General features: G+C 27.5%; 1 protein-coding gene across 2 annotated transcripts in view; it reads left to right on the top strand.

Moving 5' to 3' along the window:
• Positions 1-8,294: 8,294 nt before the first annotated feature.
• The window catches only part of LOC107443979 (cyclic AMP response element-binding protein A), a 202,078-nt gene continuing 185,653 nt past the window's right edge, over positions 8,295-24,719 (top strand). Inside the window, exon 1 of one of the 2 annotated variants that reach the window (XM_071187608.1) lies at positions 8,295-8,484. In XM_071187608.1, coding sequence (XP_071043709.1) covers positions 8,410-8,484 — 75 coding nt within the window. In that variant the 5' untranslated portion in view covers positions 8,295-8,409. The remainder of the gene's footprint in view (positions 8,485-24,719) is intronic. The other variant, XM_043040057.2, reaches the window with a different exon arrangement.

Genomic DNA, 24,719 nt, shown 5'->3' with positions numbered 1-24,719 from the left:
AAAATTGTGATGGCATGTCTTCGGATCATCCTCGGGATATTTCCATGATCATCACTATTGGAATATAAAGCAGCCCTAGTGCGGCATGAATAAATTACTGTTAATTCTAATATATTTCTGAATTATAACTGAGGAAAAAAACCATTTATTTCTTTTAAAAATTTTAGAGAAAGAAACTTGTTGCAATTAATATTATGAAGTGGTTTATTTTGTTCTTCTGTTTCTGAAACCGAATCTTTATCTCCTTCTTTAATCTTCATTAAACTAGCAGTTTTTCTTTCTTTTTTTGTGAAAAGTATCAAAGTATCTTTAAAAAACTGAATGATGCCTTCAACATTTTAAAGATATTAAACTTAGACAGATCAAACTTTTGTATTTGTTTTATGCATCATTAATGAGGTAATGAGGATTGAAGGATTTCTTTATTTCCCATATACTCAATTTTACTATAGCCACTCCCATACATTCAGTTGTATTGAGAGATTTGACTCCGCTACATCTACGCTTTTGAGTGGTTAGTGGAACAATGATGCCGTAAGGAGAAGGCCCCTGGAATTTATTGCAAGTAAAGAAACTGGATTATAAACAATAGTGGGACATTCGTGCCCGGAGGGAATTGTCCCTCTGCCTAACTCTCTGAAGATTAGAGGTTGCAGGTTCAATATCATTGTGCTCTCTCTTAGCTATCTGTACTTCAATTTGACAAGAGACAAGCCATTATTTTTATTAAGCACGTGAATCTGCATATGAATCTAAACACATTTATTAATTTAGTATTACACATCTAGGGTAACTGTGGAATTTGCCAAACATTTTACAGAGCGCTTGGTGGAACTGCGAGACTGCTAGGCTAGGGTGGACCCTGAGCATATAAACAGTAAATTAAGCAAGTACGAGTAAACAAGAAAATAAGCATTGCTATTCCAACTATTTATTAATTTATTGTTTCACATACATATGCAAGCTTTTATGCTCATATTACAAAACGCAGTTTTTAAGTCCTAGTCAAGTTCAAGAACATTTAGCCAAAGTCAAAGAAGGATATTACCAGTATAAATTTATTGTATCGTGAAGGTAGCGGGTTTGAATCTCACCTTAACCCTAGATGTATGCTTGTGATGTTATTCTCTATCTTGTGCTGTCTGTTCTTCGATTTAAGAAGGTCTTATAAGTCGAAATTTGTAATAAGCACACAAGTATGCATATGTATATGTAACAATAAGTAAGTAAATAAATAGATGCATCCAGTGTTAGGGCAAGTTGAGATGTTGGGACAGAAAGATGCATAACGGTTAACCTACTGATTTAGTTCTCATCAGAAAAAAATGGTGTAATTCATAAAAATCTAAATCATAATAATAAAAAGTTTAATAAAGTAGTATTATTCAAAAAATAAAGAATAACTCATTAAGAACTTCGATGATGATCATTGGTCGATACAAATTCCGCCTCCGGCTTGCTCCGAAAACAGTGCTGACTCAAAATATCATCAGTGGTAGATGGACCATGAGTTAAATTCTTCTTGACGTCAGGCTAACCGTGAGAGGTTTCGTGGTTTTCCTCTCCAAGTAACGTAAATGCGGGCTAGTTCAATCAAAAGAGCTCTCCACTGAGGCAAATTTCTGCCAATACTTGATATAGGAGTTCCCTTGTCTTCTGGATTGGGTTCAAAATTTCAAGGCTGTTGAGTACATTAGTAGTCGTAAACCCCCCAAAAATTGGGAGCTGCTGTTCAACGACGGTTATAAAGTAAAATATAAAATTTAATGTATATTATAACTACCAGCTTTAAAATCCTTTGCAGAGAAACTATCTGCTGTTTAATTCCGATAATAAAATAATAGCATACCTAATTTTCGTTATGCTCATAAATATCGAAAATAGCGAATTTAATTCTAACTCCCCCCCAAATAAAAACATATTTATCATTTGAAAACAGATGTAAAGGAGCCACCATTACAACAAACAAGGATCTTTTTAGTACATAAGACATTGAAGGGGTATTTATCGTTATCATCATACTGCAGATGACGATATCCTCCCAACATCTGGTTTGATTCTTATCGAATCGCTTCTTATCTCTAAACAGACAGTAATTTCTTCGATTATATTTAGACTTTTTCCATTGAATGGGTTGAATTAGAATGAGAACTGATACGATTTTCCTTGTATTTTCTTTTTCTTTCTTAAAGAGAGAGGATTCATGATTATTTCCTTGTTCAAATAGAGTGATAGTAAGGAACAAAAAAAAGTTTTTGTTTTTTAATTCATCAATAATATCTTACGTCTTCTTAGGCTTATAAGATTGAATTTAGTATTATTTCAACGACTTAATACATTTATCAAGGTTATAGATTCCCAACATGTGCGCATCTCTACAGTAGGCGCTAGTAGGTCAATTGTTCTGTTAATACAAATAAATATTAATAAAAAATGGGTACTTGGAAGAAAAAACTACGCCAAGCGCACGAATTTTTTTGCAAAATTTTTAAATTTTCCTATATATAATTAAAATAAAATATTTTTAAAGTCAATATTTAATATTTGCAATTACACATTTTTTTAATAAGGCAATTATACATCTTTAAGTTAGATGACATTTCATGTTGCATAATCTCTTCTGAGACTGAAACATTTAAACGACTGCTACAACTTTAATTATTTTTATGTGTTAATCTTTCTTTGCAATATATGAAAACAATATAAAAATATTCGCTTTGAAAAATTATTTATAAAGTCTTTTAAAAATGGATAAAATATTTAAAATCATTATATTTTAGTGTAAACGCTAGTTATTAATGTACCACTTACGTGTATTTAAATATAAGGTAATGTGAATGCTTTCCTTTACACTCACATACATCCCTGAACCACAGAGTTTCCTTTTCAGGGAAAAACGTAACAGACAGAAACTAAAAGCAAGTGAAAATTTAGTGATTATCTTTCATGTGAATACTACAGGAAAAAAGATTAAATTAATTTCTATAAATAGAGCATCTTATCAATAAATTATTTAACTTAAATAGTAAGCGTATGAAATTGAATGTTTAGTCCATGCAATAGAAAATTTTACTGACGTGAGTTTTTATTTTTTATTTTTGGGGGTACTGAAATAGAATCCACGTTTTGAGTTGTAAAAATCTAAGACAAATCTAGTTTATCTTCTTCTTATTTTTTGATTTAAGATAGAACATTTATGTTAACACATTTGAAAACTAAGGAAAATATCCTACAAGATCTGTACCAACAATATGACTATATGAAAATTAGGAATATGAGAAAAATGACTAGACCCCTGAAATAATGTCTCTCTTAGTACTTCTACGAAAAAATTTGGAATAATAACCAGACATATGAGTAAAAAATATGTCCAGAACTTTAACCAACTCTGAATGATTCCCTAAAATCATAATATCTAGGTTCTTTTCCTGTTAAACCTTTAACGCAGAATTTCATTATATATATATATTTCATATTTTTTTCATTATTTTGTATTAATTTAAGTCAAAATACGAGAAAAATATTTCACTTAGCATTTTTATAACTTATGGTTATGAAAAACCGCATGAAACACGGGTGTCTTTTTGCGTGCTAAAGGTAAAATCCTTCAAACAAAATGTTTTCAAAATTGCTTGTAATTAGAGAGTCAGAAAAAAATATATATATAAAAGGGACACCAGTGTCTCATTGCATCAAAGATTTATAAACTTTTACTCAATTTAAATTTGGAATAACACTTATGAGATTTTTTCATCATCTTCTACTTATTTGTAACTTTCTGAGAGAAGTTTACCCCTTAACTCACTTACCCCTTAACCCCTTAACTCACACTCTTACCCCTTAACTCACACTCTCTTAATAACCATAATTTTCTTAAAACCTTCGGTGAAATCCCATTTTTTCAATATTTGAAAATAACGTTTGGAAGGCGAATTTTTAGTTATAATTTTTCTACCTACGAACAAAACTGACTCTAAAATCATAATTTTTAAGGACCTTACACAATTAAACTTTAGAATATAAGTCATAATATTTCACTGACACCGAAAAGATTAACGAAAACAAAAATTGCCTAAGAAAATAAAGAAAAATTGGGAACAAAAAAAAATTACTTTATTAAGTTAATAATAAAATTACCTTTTTCTAATACTAATATCCCATGTTGGTTATAATAAATATCAACAATGGGTTTTAAGTCTTCAAGGGCATTCGAGCTGAAAGCATTGCATAGATAAATGCAAAAAGATAAGAAACACCTGCCTAGAATTCTTACATATTTCTTAAATACGAAATCAATGATTGATGAAACTTAATTTCTAAAGCAACTTATCATCCTACTCGGACACTCATTGTGTATGAAATCAATGGTCAATTGTTATATTAGATACACTTTCTCTCTTTTCAGTTAAGCTTTTTTTTACAGGAAGTACGAGTATGGAAAACAGCACGGAACGCAAATGTTAAAAATTGAAAATTATAATCTAAATAAGCTTGACATCCAGGATTTAACTAATTTATAGTTATATTGCTAAGGAACGGAGTTCTTAAAATTTAAATTTAGTGAATCAGAGAAGATAGTTTGGGTTCTTAGTGCTATGGAATTTAAAATTAATATAAGTAAAATTTTCAAATAAGTAAAATTTTTAAATAACCTCATTTTAATTGATTGAGAAATACTGAACATTCACCTTAAAAAATTTAATTTGAATGTGAAATCATCAAAGAAGAGAGCCTGAATTTAATTATTGAAAATTGGGCCACTTTTATACCATACTAGTTAAATAAACTTTGTTTTTATTGAAGTTTTTTTACTTTGTCAGATTATTATTTTTGTTCCATAGATGGCGCCACTGGAAAACAAGAACAATCGCACCCCTTCTTCCTTAATGGCCGACGACAACAACAACAACTATTTTTCTCCTGGATAAACACGTGGAAATGTTAATAATAATAATAATAATAATAATATGTCTCAGTTTTCGTCTGCATAAGCTTTCNAGATGATTAGATAGATAGATAGATAGATAGATAGATAGATAGATAGATAGATAGATAGATAGATAGATAGATAGATAGAATGATAAATAGATATGTTAAAAACATAGAGAAAACATGGAAAATAAAAATAATAAAGATTAATGAAAAGAAAAGAAGAAAAAGTATTAAAATAAAATATTTTTAAAAATAGTTTCATAATTTTTCTTCTTCTCTTTTCCTTTTTTGAAATTATTTTCCTTGTTTTCTCCGTATTTTTTACTTATTTCTTATTTATTTTTATGACTTCTATATACTTATGCGCAATAAATATAACTTAATAATTTTGCAAATTTTCTTCATTTTTCTCTTTTTTCATTTTATCCTTTTTGTCTTTGTTGTGATATATATATATATATATAATCATTAATATCAAAGATTGCGGGTTAGGGGTTTATTATTACGATACTTTTTTATACGATCTTATTAAGCTATTAAATCATAACAAACAATAATGCCAGTTTCTTTGAAAACCCTAATTTCGCCAATTTAAATTCTGAGGCTCATAAGATAACTCTAAGATATTTTAACATCTTTTGAATCTGGATAAATCATTGCCTACTCTGTAACACGGAAACTCTTAAGCCCAGAACTATAAACCTTTAAAGTCTGCTGAATAAATTTTTACATTAAAAATATTCACAAAACGAGTTTTTCATTATAAATTTATTTAAATTCATCTGTTAATTATTTAAAAAACAATTGTCATTACAGTGCTGTGAAAAACCGAACAAAATGCTTCGTTTTTTTAGCACGTGTTTTGAGCTATGTCCATTTTTTAAAACCATATCAAGAAAGTCCATTTTGAGCTGTGTTTTTTTTTCAAGCAGGTATTTCAAACTATGTCCATTTTCTTGAAAATGGATTTTAAGGTATGTCGCAACAGACAGCTCATCGATGGTGTGTTTTTTTAAACCAAAACATCTGCATTTATATATACATAGAAGATATCGAAAATAAGTACAAACTGCATTTTAAAAATATGCTTAATATAAAAAAAAAGGATATATTTGGCTGCCTTGAAAATATCTCTGATATTTTGGTCATTTTATAAAGTATGCACACCAAGATATACCCATTTTTAAAAACACGATTGTTAAATTACCTTCATACGCTCAAATAAAAATGCTGACTGACGTTACGAAACTTTTACGAACGGAAAAAAAAACGGAAACACCTGAGAATTATTAGAGATGAAAAAGCTATTATATCATAAAAGAGCAAGAAGTATTGAGGGAAAACACAGTGAAATTTTCAAAAAATGAACAAGAAAAAACTGCATTTTTCGATAGTTTATCATTTTAAGATTATTGTACCAAAATATTACAATAATCTTAAATTGATAAACTATCGACTGCACGTATTCCGATTGACTCGATGAATGAGCAAAGGAATTTTGATCACAAAATTTTGAACGCAATTTGATAGAAACTATGTTTTGCTTACTTGCTGTACCTCTAACTAGTACAATTTTAGACTGATTTACTTCAAATTTCAATACGTTGTTCACAATAAGTATAAATTTTGTTGCACGTAGAGATTTTTTAATTGAGTTGACGGGTTTTGAGCAATCCACGAAATACTTTATGCCACTTTCTGAATTTTTTTTTAAAATCACTGCCATTTTGTGAATTTTTTTTTTTAAAGAATTCTGCGTGCAACGAAAACTACATTCATGTAGTTTGAAAAATTAAAAAGGAATCAAATTTGGATAAATGTTTTTTTTTTTTTTTTGGATGATTGGAGTACAACAAGTTATAGATAATTTTTTAAAGAAAGTTATAAACATTGTATTACATAAGTGACCAGCCTATGTAGGAGGCAGGGAACTGTCCTTGCATCAGAAAGGTTCTGTGTTCGAATCCTGGGCAAGGTATGGATGTTCTTTCCTTCTCTGTACTATCTGTCCTCACTGCGGGAGCGACGTTGGCCCACCTAATATGGTGCCCCTGAAAGAGAGGCCAACAAAATTGACCTGTAAATGCTTGAATTGACGGATGTTAACACAGGTGGTCATTGGGAAAAAAAAACGAAAAGTATTACCTAAGTGCTATTTTTTTTGAAAATTTTTGTATTTGTAACATTATAAAATGAAGATAAGAATGTTAACGTAAAGATAAAAAAGTTTTTCGCAACTGTTGCAAAACTCATTAAAATAAAACTCATTCATAAAACTTATAAGATTTTTAGAAGCTATTCCCCCTTAAAGACTTATAAGCTGTTCTCCCTTAAGTTTTTCATTTATATAAATTCGCGAGCCCCGACAAAATTAACAGCCATTCATTAATTTTGTCTTTTTTGTAAATTTAAAGTTCTGTATTCAATTATTTGGGATAACATTGGGAAAGAAATGTAATGTTAAGTAAGGATATTGTGTGTCTAAATTGTTATTAGCAACATAGTCGAAATTTTCTAACTGAGATTAAATAATTTTCACAAATTCTGGGAAATGCATTTTAATTATTAATGTTTTCTGAATGTTTGTTATATTTTGCTACTTTTCCAACAAAAAATCTATTTCAAAATAACTTTTCGCCCATTAATTAATATTTTTTTCTTCAAAAAAGAAACGATATGTTTAAACTCTAGATATAATTTTTCAGACATGATAAAACGAATTTGCCTCTCAATAGATCCTCTATTTATATTTTTATTGTTTCGGAGGAAATTATAATTTCATAATTATACTTTTAATGAATACGCACTACTGGGAATATCTACCACTAAAAAGTTTATTTGGAATTAAAAAAAGATTCAAATTAAATATCTATTATCTTTACTAGCAAAATCATAAAAATAACACAACATTTTATTTAATTAACTTGGAATATGAGTTGAATATTAGTTGGTGATTAGGACTTAGTCATGCTGTCTAACTGATTAATTGTTTCTGTCTGACGTCACAAATACACGATAATTTATGATGTAAATCAAAACCTGAGGACTGTTACAAAAGAGTTTTATTTCAATGCAGGAAAAATCTTGAATTGGAAAAAATAAGAATTTTCATTTGTGTAAGAAAATGACATGAAAAAAAAAAACATATAAATATATGTTTTGCCAATTATTGTAACTAACGGTAAATCGAATGACTAAAACTTACACCATTTATTCTCTGACTGAGTAAATTGTAACGGTTTCATGCCGGTTTAATCATTGAAAAGCGTGTAAGTCAGACACCTGTTAACTGTCGCCAAATCCTCATTCCTTGGCGCTCTTTTGCAACTATCGAGCAAACCTATCTCGTTTTCACGTGTATTCGCAAGCCGCTGTAGATTCACAGTTCAAGAAGCAACCAAGCTAAACATCGGGAAAACCCTAGATTCGCTAAAATATCAACTGGACTGCGGACTGGATCTGAATCTGGACTCGATTATGGAAATACTCGAACCTGTAACCTACTGCGACAGTGATTTAAGGGATATATGGGACCAAGAATCATTTGATTCGGTCAGTGAATTTTTTTAAGCTATTTTCAGTAGCAAAGTGTTAATTAAGCATACGGAGCATGATCGCCCCCTAAATTTGAAAAGTTATCAAAATTTGTTTACTAAAAATATTATAAACTAATAAAAGCCACACTATAAAAAGCATAAATTTAAAATACATGTGCAAGTGTGCGCATAAATAAAAGACTTTTCGGAAATTTTTCCGGATTCGTTATTTCACTTTCACATTAAGCATTATAATAATATTTATTATCAGTTATGTATCAGTTATCAGTTATATGCAAAAGTACTTTACTACTAAGATAAATTTATGGTTTTATAAATTATGGTCAAGTTTAAATTAAATCTGATTTATAAAATGTATAGTAACATATTTTTTATAATTTGCATAATTTAATACGCTCAAACTTTTACAAATTCTTTAAGAAAATTATTAGGAAGGAAAATAAAAAAATAGCGTATGAAGAAATTTTTTTCTCGAAATATTGTAAAAATGTTTTGGTTTAATGTATGAGTGAAGCCTCAACTATCTTGTAAAACAAAAAGCCGGTTCTCCCTGGTGCCGGTTTTTGTGACTCTGACTTTTCAGTATTATATATTTTAATATTTTTTACTTATATTTAGTATAGGTGTATAACTGTTTACATAGTAAGATAAGTTTGTTGTCGAGTTTGAACTAAATTAAAATATGTAGAATAACGCATTTTTTATTCTTAGCAAACTTTTATTTGCTTAAATTTACCCTTGAGAATCCCATATTGAATTACGAAGTAAAAAGAGAAAAATATTGCAATTCAAGATTATTTTCACTCAAAATATTAAAAAATGCTGTAGCGATTGTTGTATTAGTAACGCATCAGCTATCTTTGCCAAACAAAAAGCCGGTTTTCCCATGTGGCGGCTTTCTATTTCCAGAGAGTATTAAATTTAGTGTAAACGCAAAAATATTTAAACAGTAGTGAGATAAATTTGTTGTCAAGTTTAAATTAAATTAGACTTATAATATGTAGAATAATACAGTTTTTATAATTGCTTACTTTTATTTGTTCAATTTTTACATTTACTGGAGAATCCCACGTTGAGAAAAATATTAAAATATTCCAATTAAAGATTATTTTTACTAAAAATATTGAAAAATTATTTTAACGATTGTTAAATTAATAATGTATCAACTATCTCTATGTTACAAAATACAGGTCTTCTCCCATGTGCTTTTTTCTTAACAGATCTTCTATTTGCTTTCCTTCATTTCACACTGCTTCAAATCGGTTTAGAAATAAACAAGAAAAGTTCTGGAACAAAATCATTTTTTCATAATGAAACAATTTTTGATATTAGTAAAATGTAAAATTTTCTATCAAAACATCTTATTTATTATATTTTGTTAAGAAAAATTTATACAGATGAATACATTCAAGTACTAAAAATGCACTAATTAGAAACATTTCTCTGGTTACACAACTAAGTATAAGTATTCTTATTTAAAAGTAGTCTTTCGTTTAAACTGCAGTTTGAAAAATTGAAAAAAATTGTTTTTAAATATTTCAATTATTTAAAATAGAGAATATATTTAAATATCTTCTGGAAAGTGACGTTTATCAGGGGTTATGACGTTATGAACATTTAAATATAATTGAGAATCTATTATTTTTTTAAAGGAAAAAATTGCATAAATATTCGTTGTTGCATAACTATTCAGTTTAGACATTTAAATTTTATTCTAACTACGAATTAGCATTTTTTAAAGTTTCGCTTTAAACTTTATTTAAATATTTCACATTTATTCATAATCTTATTTATTTTGGAAAAGCAATGCTCCTGAATTTGAAAGAATATTGCTTTAATTTGCTTATACATATTCCTTACCTCAATTAAATTTATTTTATATTCAATGTAGTACATTATAAGCTACTTTATTAATTTATATGTTTGATTGCTAGTTGAAACTCTCGTTACTCCGGCATGCCTTATAAATTAATTTTGTAATTTATTTGCTATAAATGTCGTAAATTAAATTTATAAATTTTTTACTTGTGTTTTATATTAATTTTGTAAATTTTCTAGTAAGTGCAAGCTTTAATTTTTCATTGAATTAAAGACTTCTATAAAAATTATAATGGACTTGATTTTTGAGGAAAAGCTTGTAAATAATTTTCATGTTGTTATTTGCTACTTTGTATTAATTATTTCTTTACTGAAAGTTGCATAATTATGATTTTGAAATAGTTAAAATTATTTTAATTTGCATAACAAATTATAAAATTTCTTAAGTGATGTACTGGAGGAATAATATTTAATTTTTTTCAATCAATTATTTCTTTAAATTTACCTTTAAATTTTCTAATAAATAAACAGAAATTGTTATGATTTTGTACGGTATTTGTGATTAGTTCATGCCATTTATTTTAATTCTGTTAATCTCTTTAATATAACTCTTCTACAATGACTTCCATTGAATTTATGTATTTTATTTTTTTTTATTTTTGGGTTAGTTCTAATTTGATCACTATTTTGCTAGATCTTAGTTTTTAAATGATGCCGAAAGTACATTTTAATAACATCAAAAAATGATTCAATCATTTCAAATTCCAAAATACTCATATTTTTCATTTATAAAAATATACAGCCTGCTTTCCTTACAAATTAATCTTTATTTTATACTCATGTAAATAACTCGTTATGGAATATTTTATAAAAAATATTTATGAATTTTCTGTTTTCAGGAGCTCCTTTAATTCTTATATCTTCCTTGACCTAGTTATCTTTTTGTAAGAATTATTTGAACATTTAAACAAAGTGAATTTTGACTTACCTTTATAAGAGATTATCTACACTGGTTTGACAGGTTGTAATAGTAATAGAAAACATTGTTATTCCAGTCAATATCTAGAACGTTGAGGTGATGTTTTGAATATTGTGTCACATATTCACTAAGAACTATAACTATGAATAATATTTTTTTCCCTGCTTATTGTACTACTAGTGATTTATATTAGCATCTTAAAAAATTATGTTACTTAAGATTTAAAATCGTCTTGTGTTTAACAGATTCGTTGGATTGGTGAGGCATATAAATGGCCTAAATTTTAAGTTTATTATTATTATTATATTATTCAAGATGATTTACAACATGCATAAGGATTCGTTGTGTAGTGTTTCGAATTCAATTTCTTGTCTGTAGCGTATTATATTAAATTTAATTTCTTTTAAAAATATGCAAAGGGATCTCAGCGCTAGGAAAAATATTTTCAATTATTTAAAAGGATTGTTATCATATTTCAAGCAGTTAAGGAGCACGTAGTACTTTGATATATATATATATATATATTAGGTTAAAAAAAAAATTAAATGTAATGAACGAGTAGCACGTAAAATTCCTTTGAAGTGTTAAATATTTTTATAAATTCCGAAAGATAGCAAAAGAGAAATTTTTTTTTTAAACTCGAAGTCATGAAACTTAAAAAAAAAAGGACAGTTAACTAATCCTTATCAAATCTCGCGCGAACTTGGCGAATTTTAAAACGAATTTGGCGCGATAAAAGCGTCTGCTGGTTTTGATCTTAACAGAATGGGAAGAGAGAGAGACGAAGATAAATTGCCAACTGCTCCTGTTCGTTTTAGAATGGACTACTGATTTTTTTTTTGTTATTTTTTTTCTTTTTATCTTTGTTTGTCAAGCTTTGTATGTCTTCTCACGCTTTTTCCTTGTATAATAAGGAAATTCCTTGTTTATTTATTTATGTTAAGATGATTTTCATTTAAAAAAAAATTTAATTTTTAAAAATTTTATTATCATGATATATACTGAAAATTTCAGTTTTTATATTTTTAGGGAGGAAATGACAAAATTTCTAACGCAAAAAAATTCATTACATTATCAATTCCGTTGCTTTAACAATAGGGTGAGCAACATTCATATGTTATAAGCAGTCATTTAAAAATATTTTTCTGCAGGACTCTAACCAGGGAAAAGATTTTTGGAGTATCTAAAATCGCATATGCCCCATTAAAGGGATAATAAAGCGTATACCGAGCAGTGGTACTGAACCTTAAAAAAAAACATCAGTGTAGGGTAAACCGGGTAATAACGCCACTCCCCTTGATTAATCCGATTATTAAAAATAATAAGCAATGATTGTTAATAATTGCCAGATTTCATAAACTAATACTTTCATTAATCTCTTTTAAGTATGTTAAAATGTAAGAAAAAAACTCAAGCTTTCAAAAATTATCAGTCATCAATAGACACGATGATAAAAATAAAAATCCAATTGAACTTTTAAAACTTATATTTAAAATTTAAACATAAGTAAAAATCCGTATTTCACGAAGTCTTTCATTTTTTTGCTCTATTAATCTCTAAAACAGCAGATTTTTTTTCTCAGTGCATATGCATAGACATAAAGTTTCAATATAGAAATAATATAAGTAATATAGAAATATTATAAATAATATAGAAATAATTTTAAATAATATCGAAATAATATAAATAATATGGAATTACTATAAATAATATAGAAATAATATAAATAATATGGAGTTACTATAAATAATATCGAAATAATATAAATAATATGGAACTACTATAAATAATATAGAAATAATATAAATAATATGGAACTACTATAAATAATATAGAAAACATGCTAAAACAATCTGACTATCATGACTTTAACATGCTTCCCTCTAAACTATTTTCGGCCTTTTTCCTTCCTTTCAGTTCATTACATTCTTTCACCAGAAAAAAGAAAAACCTGTCAATAAGCAGTCCTCAAAGTAAAGAGAAACCATACAAGGGTGTTATTTTGATAGAAAGGAGAATCTTTACCGACCTGTAATAATAACAGAATCAAACAAAATATTTTCCCAATATGCACTACAAAACAGCCATTTAGAAAATTATATCCTAATAAAAGAAGTCACGAAATAATAAAGCTGTTTCAAAAGGAAGAACTAAAAGAAAGAACTCATAAGCCTTCTGTTTTGTTTTCTTTTGTTTAATTCTTTAACAGTGTTTTCCAATTTTGAGATTCTGATTATTATTTTTAGTATTATTTATAATGTATAAAATTTTTGCGGGGATTATTTCCTTGCTTTTTTTCTTGCGTTTTTATTTAGTTTGAACTCAGTAACTGAACGTCACATACCATTTTCCATGTTATGCAGTAATAATTTATTTTATTATTATTTTGTAATTTTTGGGGATGCGTGACACTATAAATATTTTGACGTGCCACTGAGATTATGTAATAGGAGCAAAGAATTAATGCATCGTCTCTGTATTTAAAAATTAAAAAAAAAATATTTAATTGGTTTTGGTAAACTTAAACAAACCAATCCTAATTTAAATTTATTGTTGTCTTATAACATGTAATGTAGACATTACTTAATACAACAAGTGACACTTTAAACCAATTAGAATTACTTTTTACATTAATAAGCAGTTTTAATTTTATTATAACGCTAACTAATTAGGAAAAAATTAATTCAATTTAATGAATTTGCTCACTAACCTCATATTAACTATAATAAAATTTCAAAATTTGTTTAGCTGAAATTTGAGTTTCACTTATAAATTGAAAAAAATATGCCCTTTACAATTATTATTTTAGTTATTTTTTTGCAATGCTACTTATAATTTCTAAAGCCCCCTAAGTTATTCATTTTGAATAAAAACTACTATTGATATGAATGCAATTTCAAATGCAAATGGGGGATAACAGCTATTTGGTTCCAATTTTCTTTTTAAGGCGTCATCTTAACATGGTTTTGAGTTCATTGGTCTTCTTGAAAGGAAGAGATGTTTTTTATTTGAGAAAATGTTTTACACCTATATAAATTATCTAGATATATACTTTAATGCCGGATTTCTTGCTTCAAAAAAATATTATATGATAATTTAATATTCAAAGAGATGCCCTTAAGTAAGAACCCATTGAAGACAATGAAATGACAAACCAAACTCTCAACTTTAACAAACTTGAACAAAATTGTTGTGTTAGGAAACGAGGAGCGTGACGGCTTCTTTTAGAGTTCTTAATCCACGGATCGAAGAACACGTTGTATATCATAGTCAGATCCCTCAACAAAAGCTTGTACAAATGTAAGGAAGTTTGTCACATTAGTTGGGTGGAGATTTGGGTTCTTGACCTTGAAAGGATTTTAACCTTTCGGAAAGTAATTTGTCCGTCTAGAGACGTAAGGAAAAACACCAAACGAGTGGTTTAAGTTTGACCTGATTTCGGTAATGATAATATTGTTGAATTCGTGTGGAACGCATTTTGCATCGCGTAAGCTTTGATAACGGATTTTTCAGACATCAATTCAGTCTCCATTTCTTCCAATTTTTTGTCTACATAAATAAATCGTTGTTACTGATGCGCATCGTTTAAGGATATGATAGGAGAAAACTCTCTTTTTTAATAGAATAGGAATGTAATTTACCTTATTCAAGATTACCTATTTTGAGCAAAAGGATACGGTTTTGGATTTGATGAAATAAAAGTGTCATTTGTGGAATCTTCGCCTTGTTCTCCTTTCGTGCTCAGTGAAGAAAATATATTTTTTTCCCCAATATCCACTTGGGTTGACATTCCTCTATTCTGGCGTATTAGGACAGATTTGTTGGCCACTCTTTCAGGAGCACCTTTTAGGTAGGCCAACGTTACTCCTACACTAAGGACAGATAGTGCTGAGAATGAAAGAACATCCATGCCATGTCTGGGATTCGAACCAGAACCTTTCTGATACAAGACCAGTTCCTTGACCCCTACGCAGTTCGGTCAGCGTGACGAAAATATAAATAAGAATAAAATTAATTCAAACAAAATGAAGCAGCATTCTAATAATATTTAGCCAAATATACATTTTCTTCGAAAAGAAGTAATTTAAAAAGCAAACAGTAAACATCTAACAAAATTAATAATTTCTATAGATTTCAATAAATGTAAACATGGAAACTCAAATAAATATAAACGACGATTTTGAAGCGAGCACTAACAGACGTGCAATGTAAGGGTTCAACATATAGCAATTTGCTAACGTCACATATTTAATTGTATGCTAATAGTGCAATAATAGCACATCAGAAATGATAAAAACTTATCAATTTCAATATTAACACTATTAAAAATAGTGCTATAAATTTAAGTATTGTTATTAAAGTAAATGCTTTATAGATAATCATTTTTGGCTGCTGTCACCATTTTTATTATATGAATATTAGTATACACACTTCCTGAATTCTTTTTTTTTATTTTTATTAATCATTCAATTTTTATAGTTGTTCTTTTGTCAGTGGAAGAAAAAGCGTAAACGAAACCGTATCAAATGGATGCTGAAAAGTAATTTACGCATCTTCCCTTCTAGAAAAATTTCACTTCCACTAGAAGTGCGTATGCATATAAGTATTGCAATTGAAAAACTGAAATGTGATTCATAGTATTTTCTTTGAAGTTATAAGGTTCATCTTCAATGTCAATCAAGAATCTTTAATTTGAAGTTAAACAAGGGTTGCTCTAACTATAACTTAATATTAAAAGCAGAAAAAAAGAAATAGAAAAGAAGAAAGGAGATAAAACAGAAAGAAATTTCAACACTTGTACTGCAGCAATTTTCCTGTCTATTCGCGAAATAATTTCTTACGTAATGGATTTTTTTTTTAAATTACTATTTTAGGTAACTTAAGATCTCTTTTAAATAAATAAATATTTAATTGTTTGAAAGGGTATAAATTTTAAACAAAATATAAAAACGAATCTTTACTTTTACCTTTATGAAAAGAATGCTTTCAAAGTAAAGAAAAAAATCTCGATGAATTTTCAGAAATAAAACAAAGGCTTTTGACCCTTTGTTGAAAAACATCCGTTAAGTCGACTTTATCTTATACATCTGAATAAGAGAAAGAATTTATGCTATCATTTAATCAATTTTAAACATTTTCAGTAAATACTCAATTTATAGTGTAATTCATTTTATCAAAGCTAATAACCCATTGTAGTATGGAGTTAAACATCTTTTTTCATTCATGCTCATAATTAAGTTCAGATTTCCTTATCATTTTACTTTGCATTGTTAATGAAAATAATTTAAATATTTTGAAAATTATTTTAAACCTGACTTTTTTAAATTTAATCTCATAATTATAAAAATTTCATGCAATTATCGAGATTATAGCAAGTATAGTCAATAAACACTTAGATCAAAATTAGCGACAATTTTAGCTATTATAAGTGCGATCTTTTCTATCTACGCTACTAACTCTTTAAGTTTTATTATCATTCCTGTTTAAATTCAAGTTTCCTAATAGCTTTCTTACAAATTTTAAGAACTTCATTCACTTAAAAACTACATTATTGTTACATTGAATTTATGCTATCGCAAATATCTGTTATGGAATCTGACTCATTCCCATTTGTAATAATAGTTATAAAACATATATTTGATTAAAATTTTTTAATTAGTTATGTTATCATACAACTGAGAAAATAGACTAATTTCCTTTTATATAATATCTACTTATATTTTCTTTTAGTTTAAGTAGTTTCTTTTCACAAAATATGATTTTGTACATTTTTAAAATACCTAAATGATAAATAATTAATTTTAGATTATTGTCTACTTTTAAAAGTCACTTAAAAGTACGTAATTATTTTATATATTTTAATAAATAAAATGATATACTATAAGCAAAATTATCTAAAGTAATTTTTACTGCTTTATTTTTAGCAGAAGTTTCAGGAAAAGCAATATGTTTTCGAAAAATTGCTTTTGTTTAACTAAATAAACCAATAGTTACTATTTACCTTTCTGTTTAATTATCGATCTAACACATCGCAACTATGTTGCCATCATTTTGCCTTTCTATTGCTGATCAGTAAAGTTAAAACAAATATTAGTTGCTCTAGTTGCACCTGAAGCATTGCGAAATTTTTCTTAGTTCCGTGTTCGTATAGTTTTATTTTCAATAATTTCAAAACTTTTAAAATCAATAAAAGGCTTTTTTCATTACGGGATACCAACAAAAAAAAAACTCTTACGTGTATTATTGACTAATCTTTGAGTCCGAAATGTTGAGAAATGAAACTGAAGCGGTTTCATTCATTGAAGCATTTTCGAAAGGAAATTATTTTTTCGACTATATTAATTATACAACAAGTGCTTATTAATGAATTTCTTTTATTTTTGCATCAATAGAAAAGCTTATGAGGGTTCGCATGACTTATGAAGGTTCAGATGAAAGTTTCAACAAAATTAAAAGTTTTTAATTAAACTACACAATCGATTCGGGAGAAACAGTTTTTTCACCACTTTTGAAATTATTATTCTTTCAATTAATTAAAAATAATTACATGAAAATAAGAAAATCTGAAAAATTAACTTGTTTAGTTGCCATATTTGATGATACCTATTTAATTTTCAGTAAATTCTTTTGAAGGTATTACTTCAAAATTGATGGAGCCAATAAATTTTCTAACAACAAATTTACAGATTTTTATATGGATAGTGAAATGAAATTTGATGAAAAATGAGACAATGAGAAGTGTGCTCGTTTGCACTTATGTGGTATACGTATACGCATTAGTTATGTATGCTTATTTATAATTTACTAACTAAAATATATTGTGCAATTCTATTCTAAAACAGATTATTATTTTTGATAATGAAGTCACCTTACAATCCAAATTAAGTTTGGAATTTTTTTTCGTCATTGTATTTTATGCCTACATATTATTCCCGTGTGAAAAGTCAACTTTTTTTCCCCTTTCTTTATATTTGTTGACCCATTTAAACTTATAGCAAATTTGCTCTTTCAGATTTTATTGCAACCACAATATTATGGAATACAAAATAAATAAATAAATAAGATAAGAAACTCGAATCATATTATATTGTGTTAAATATTTTTGACATTCTTAAAATATAAATATGACATTTATAATCACCATCATGCCGTTGGCCTTCACGACCTTGTTCGTCAACAACTGGCTGTTGGCGAAGGGCTTTATTTTTATTTTTGAATATTTTTTTAAAAATTCTTAATTGTTTTTTGATTTATTTAAAAGTAGATGCATTTTTAAAAACTGTTTCAGGTTGTTCGAAATGCAATGCTTTATTATGTTTAAAAATATAATAGAATAGAATAGTAAAAAAATAGCACACTACACTGCTAAAATTATGGTAAAAACTTCCAGAATAAAATAGATTTGACTGTGTTTTTGACATTAAAAAGCTTGGTAATTTTTACCGAAGAGCTTTAGAAATCATTTTATTAAAATTAACAATAAAAATGGTTTTATAATACGTTATAAAATTTGATAGATGTGGTGTTTGGTAATTTTATCATGATACCTTAGAGCTTAGCATAAAAACTAATTATTCAGTAAAAGTTGCTTTTCAGTTTTGTGTTTTTTACTAAATATTTGGTTATAAGAATTCCAAATAATTCAATAATAAGATTTCAAGTAATAAGAATTGGTAATAAGAATTCAAATAATTTTAAAACCCGGGTTTTCGGAAAACCATTACCATATAAACGGAAAAAATACCAAATGAATGGTTTAAATACCGTATATTTTGGATATTCTAATAAGAATTATGGTTTTTCATAACTAGAAATGTCAATACTAAACAGTACTGTAATTTTATCAGATTTCTTTTCGCCGTGTAGAATAGTAAACTACATTTACTTAAGATAATGCTTCTTGAACATTTGGATCGAATTAATTGTCGGTTATTTTAATAGGAGTAACATACGCCTTATGTAATAGATGATATCATTTTATTCAAATCCAGGATAAGCCAATGGCATCTAACCTAATTGTATTCGTCGAATAAATCGGAACAAAAAAGTAGGCTGTAGAATCCATCGCGATACTTTACACACCCAAAATATTATTCTCAAATTAGTGCTCTAATAATGGGTCATTATATTCTAGTTTTTTAGCCACCATTCAGAATTGGGTAGAAAACAATTAATTAGCTCCGATTTCCACCTTTCTTTTTAATCTGGTTTTAAAATGTGCTTAATTTATTTAAGTGTAACAAACAGTATAGTTAAGTCATATACCTAATAACCACATTGCCGATTTGCTAAATAAATAAGTGTTATACATTTTTATTCGTTTTTTTTTCTTTAGAATTTTGCCTTTTAAAAATAACCATGGGCTTATAACATTTTGAAAGTCATGTAATTCAAAAACGAATTTTTAAAGCCAATTAAATTATCATCGTAATGAAATTTAAGGCATGTAAACTATTTTTACATTTGCTAATACTTTAATAAAGTAATGAAAACTGGAATCGTGTTCACTCCTTTATTTAGTGAAATTCTAAATAATTTTATAAACGTTTCAACGCTCATTTTTGTAAAATGTCAAAATTATTTTTAAGTGAAGCAATAATTGTAGTATTGATTCGATTACTGCACGCATAAATGAAATCTGATAAAAACGAAACACAAAATATTTGCATTTTTGTTTCATCATATGTACATTATGTCTTGGTGATTGTAAATATTTCTGGTTATTTGTCTAGAAAATAGTTAATCGACATGGTAAAGAATATAACGTAAGCATTTAGGATTTATAAATAATTTAAATTAATAGTAATAAATAATCTTCTGCTTTTTAAACCATTCAAGTTTAAGTCAATCATTTTAAAGAAAGGAATGTATATTGACTAATGAAAGGAATGTATATTGACTAATTTAGTAGAATGCATATTGACTCGAATCGTATATAATGATTAGAGAAAAAGGAGAAAAGTAAAATATTATTTCATATTATTCTTATTGTACCTAAAATTTACTTTATCTCCCGTTATTTTACCGTTATAAAAACTCTTTTAGTTAAATTAGTCTTTATTAAAATGCTAAATGAATGGGTTTCTAGCTTTTTCTTGTTTTACAGATTATGGTTGATGTAATTTAGAGATTTTAAAGCTCTCTATTTGAGAAAGCTTTTCATCATTATAGCCATGAATTTTCTTTTTTAATGATTTTTAGAAGTGTTTGCAAAAGTTTTAAAATTTTTTTATCTAAATATGCTGATTCAATTTGAATAGGATGTTCAAAAAAGGTTATTATTATTTTTTAGGGTAAAATTCTTATTAAAATTTATTAAAATTAGATTTCTTTTAAAATTAACATTTTTAAACATTTCTTCTTTTCAAATTGAACTGTTGAATGCATTGAATGATCTTATTGCTATTAAATCTGTATTTAGATTACTTTTTAAAGAAAAATTAATACATATTTAATAGATTGATATAAATGTGCAACTGAAAATTGTCTCTGTTATTACAGTAAAAACAAATAGGATCCTTCTTGCATCAACTAATTTAAAACATTATGTAAATCTCAGTGGAAGTTTTGCGATATTCTGGTAAGCAATATCACTTCAAAAAAGTCTAATAAAATAAATATTAATACCGGTAACGCTAAATTTAAAAACACGAAAATGCTGTCAAATATCAAATTTCACAAGAAAAACATGACTTTTTTTCAATTAAATGCATCTTAACTGCGAATTCAATTTAATGTGGGTTTGCTACATACTTTCATCTTTACTTTTGCATTACTCTAAGAAATTATAATCAAGTCTTGTACAGAAAAAATACTAAATTATTTAATTACTTTAGTAATATTAATAAGACACTAAAAAAAGCCTGAATGACTAAATTCAGTTCTCACTACTTTGAGGAATTTTACAAATTATTCTTATTTTTTTTACTTTGATTAATTTTAATATTTTTTAAAAAATTAAATAATTAAAAACACGCTTGAACCTCCAATCACGTGATTGAAATTATTGACATCCTAAGCCCTAATAGACTCCATTTTAAATTATTCGAATAAAATTATTCAAATTTTCCGTGTACCAGGAACCGAATTACTCCTGAACTCTTACAAACCTGAATAACTAAATTCTGTTCTCACTACTTTGAGGAATTTTACAAATTATACTTATTTTTTTACTTCGATTAGTTTTAATATTTTTTTAAAAAATTAAATAATTAAAATCGCGTTTGAACCGCTAATCACGTGATTGAAATTATTGACATCCTAAGCCCTAATAGACTCCATTTTAAATTATTCGAATAAAATGATTAAAATTTTCTGTGTACCAGGAACCGAATTACTCCTGAACTCTTACAAACCTTCAAGAAACATAAAAGTGAAGGTTTGAGCTGTCCGTATCAGTCAAATGATCACATTGCCTCAGGTAAAAATCGTAATTCAAAAAATGATCTGATTCTTCAACAATTAGACAAGGTGCAAAAGTAAAATTAATCAATGACTCGTATTTAACTATCGAGAAACAGTTTGTTTTATTCTTATTTCGTCATTTTTCCTTTTGTTGTACCTGATCTGAATGCATTATGTGATCTAATTTCAAACGTCCTTGCAACCCTAGATGATCTCTTCATTGTATTTTATATTTTAATGGAATCCAATCAGTGTATTAAATCAGTCAGTTAGTGCTTCACTTGTAAACACCTTTTGTCCGATTTTGGCTAATCAATTCTATAATATTTTTCTTTACCTGTGAATAATTATGATAATTTAAAATGAAATTAACTACAATTTTCTTTCATTCCAAAATAAACATTTTGAATTAGTTTCTGGGTTAATCAAATCTCCTTTTCTCGTGCAATGGAGAGGTTTTATTTATTTTTAATTTTTTTCGATTTAATTTAGATTTTTTTTTTTAAATTTTATTTATTTATTTAATTATTTTTTTCTTTTGAAAATAAATTTTCCAAAAAGGCGTATTATTCCCTATAATATTCGAGATCTGTTTATCTTATTATTTTTTACTTAAATTATTTTGTACTTCCCTATTTCTTTGTGAATTTTCAAGAAAGTATCGATTAGCTTTTTTCCTAAGCGGCTTGATCAATGGGAAATAAAGAGTTATTGAAACTTGTATCAAAAAATTATGTGAAACCCATGTAAAAAAGTACTTATTTAAAAAAATATTTCTGTTCGTTTCAATAACACAACTCATGAACTCAATCACTTTCAATAACTTTCTTTTAACATCTCTTATTGTTATTGCAAAATTGCTTAAAATTTTTTCTAAATTTTAAACTCTGAAAAAGATTTTTAGTTTGTATAGGTTAATAAGTATTAATAAACATTTTGAATAGGTTTGACAAGATGAATCTTCAAAATTTTATTTACGTCAAAAGCATATATTTGCAGAAAATTTTTTGCTAGAATAAACTATTTCGAACCTTAAGCTCTCATCAAGAACAATGTGATATCCCAAATTCAATTAAATTTCAATTATAATGAGCAAATAAAGCTTTGAATCCTCCACTGTTTTATTTTCACTCTGGTATGAATTAATTGAATATATTTTTTTTATTCTCTCTCTATTTTTATCCTTTATTTCTTCACTGTAAAAAATAGATACTCAAATTTCATGAAACTTAGTTTTGGACGAAACAGTTTCCTGGTATATACTCCGAGCAAAAATTTCGTCAAAGTGACGAAATACTACTTCTTCGGGGAAATGAATTTCGGAAAAATTTGTAAAATATTTAGCCATGCTTTTATTTCTTATAAAAAAAAAAGAAAAAAAAAGAAACTTGCAGCGCCTAATGTATTTAGCTTACCTTATAATCACTTTATTGTGGGTTTCATAATATAGTTTAATCAACTTATCCCAAACAATACAATGAGGACAGATAGATTTGATTGACAAATTACACCCATGCCCGAAGCAGGATTCGAACTCCAGATCTTCTTGGCACCAGGCCAAATCCTTGATCATCATACATGCGGGTTGGACTGCTTCGTCACTTTATTTTCGAATGTCTAGCGTTTATTTTACTTCGCAATATACTACAAAGCATTACGATGAGATTTCGAGGTGAAGAAACATTTTCGTCATATATTTGGGAGTTCGCGTTTCGTCACAAATCACGAGATTTCGTGACGAAATGATTCTCAAAAATAGGGAATACATCTTACGAATTGCTGAATCATCAAATGTGAGAGTTTTATTTCTAGGAAAGTTACCTGTTTTTATCATAATTTTTATTCAATCTCTGCCTCTCTCGTCTCGCTCCCTCTCTCTCTCTTTCTGTCTTTCTCACCGAAGTCACGCATTGCAGGCTGCGGTTAGTTAGAGGGGGGGGGGGTGATCACATTGATCAGCCTGCGTAGGAACCGAGGGTGCGTGGTATCGGTCCTCGGCGCACATGTCGTCGGGTTACCAAAGCAGGGGAGCCACCCCCTCTGCAGAAGATTAAAATTGCGATGATATGTCTTCGGATAATTCTCAAGGATCGCCAATAGCCCATTGTGCAGCTCTTGTGCGACGTAAAATAAAATAATATATATATATATATATGTGTGTGTGTGTGTGTGTCAGTAACAGCTTCCTCTCCACCTTCCCTTCATATGTGGGGTTCTGGTGGGACAATGTTCTCAACCTTGTACCATCAATACCTCTGAAACTATTTATCCATATAAGATTATAGGTAGTCGAATTTCTGCTATACAATATATTTTTATTAGCTTTCCTGATTTCTGTGCTTTATTTGTAATCGCAAAAGTTCATTTTTTTTAAATAAACGAAATGATTGGGAATTTAATTAACTATAACCTCATAAAAACGTTTATAAGATTAAAAAAATTTTAATAATGAAAAATTTATAAAAAAAAAAATAGTTTATAAGATTGTTTTATACGCACCACTATAGCGGGTTTGACAATATGGTTAGCTGGAAAACTCGTTTTAAAAATGAAGATTCATTTATCTTATACAGTTTTATTTTTCTCTTCTAAGTCTTCACTGAAAATTGAAGTTTCGTAAAATTTATTTTACAACCTTAAGTTTTCAGAATACCTCNTAAATATATATATATATATATATATATGTATATGTGTGTGTCAGTAACAGCTTCCTCTCCACCTTCCCTTTATATGTGGGGTTCTGGTGGGACAATGTTCTCAACATTGTACCATCAATACCTCTGAAACTATTTATCCATATAAGATTATAGATAGTCGAATTTCTGCTATACAATATATTTTTATTAGCTATCCTGATTATTTGTAATCGCAAGAGTTCATTTTTTTAAATAAACGAAATGATTGAGAATTTAATTAACTATAACCTCATAAAAACGTTTATAAGATTAAAAAAATTGTAATAATAAAAAAATTGTATAAAAAAATAGTTTATAAGATTGTTTTATACGCACCACTATAGCGAGTTTGAC

The sequence above is a fragment of the Parasteatoda tepidariorum genome, chromosome X1, assembly GCF_043381705.1.
Source record: "Parasteatoda tepidariorum isolate YZ-2023 chromosome X1, CAS_Ptep_4.0, whole genome shotgun sequence".
NCBI classification, from domain to species: domain Eukaryota; kingdom Metazoa; phylum Arthropoda; class Arachnida; order Araneae; family Theridiidae; genus Parasteatoda; species Parasteatoda tepidariorum.
This window is presented reverse-complemented; position numbering and strand designations above follow the sequence as displayed.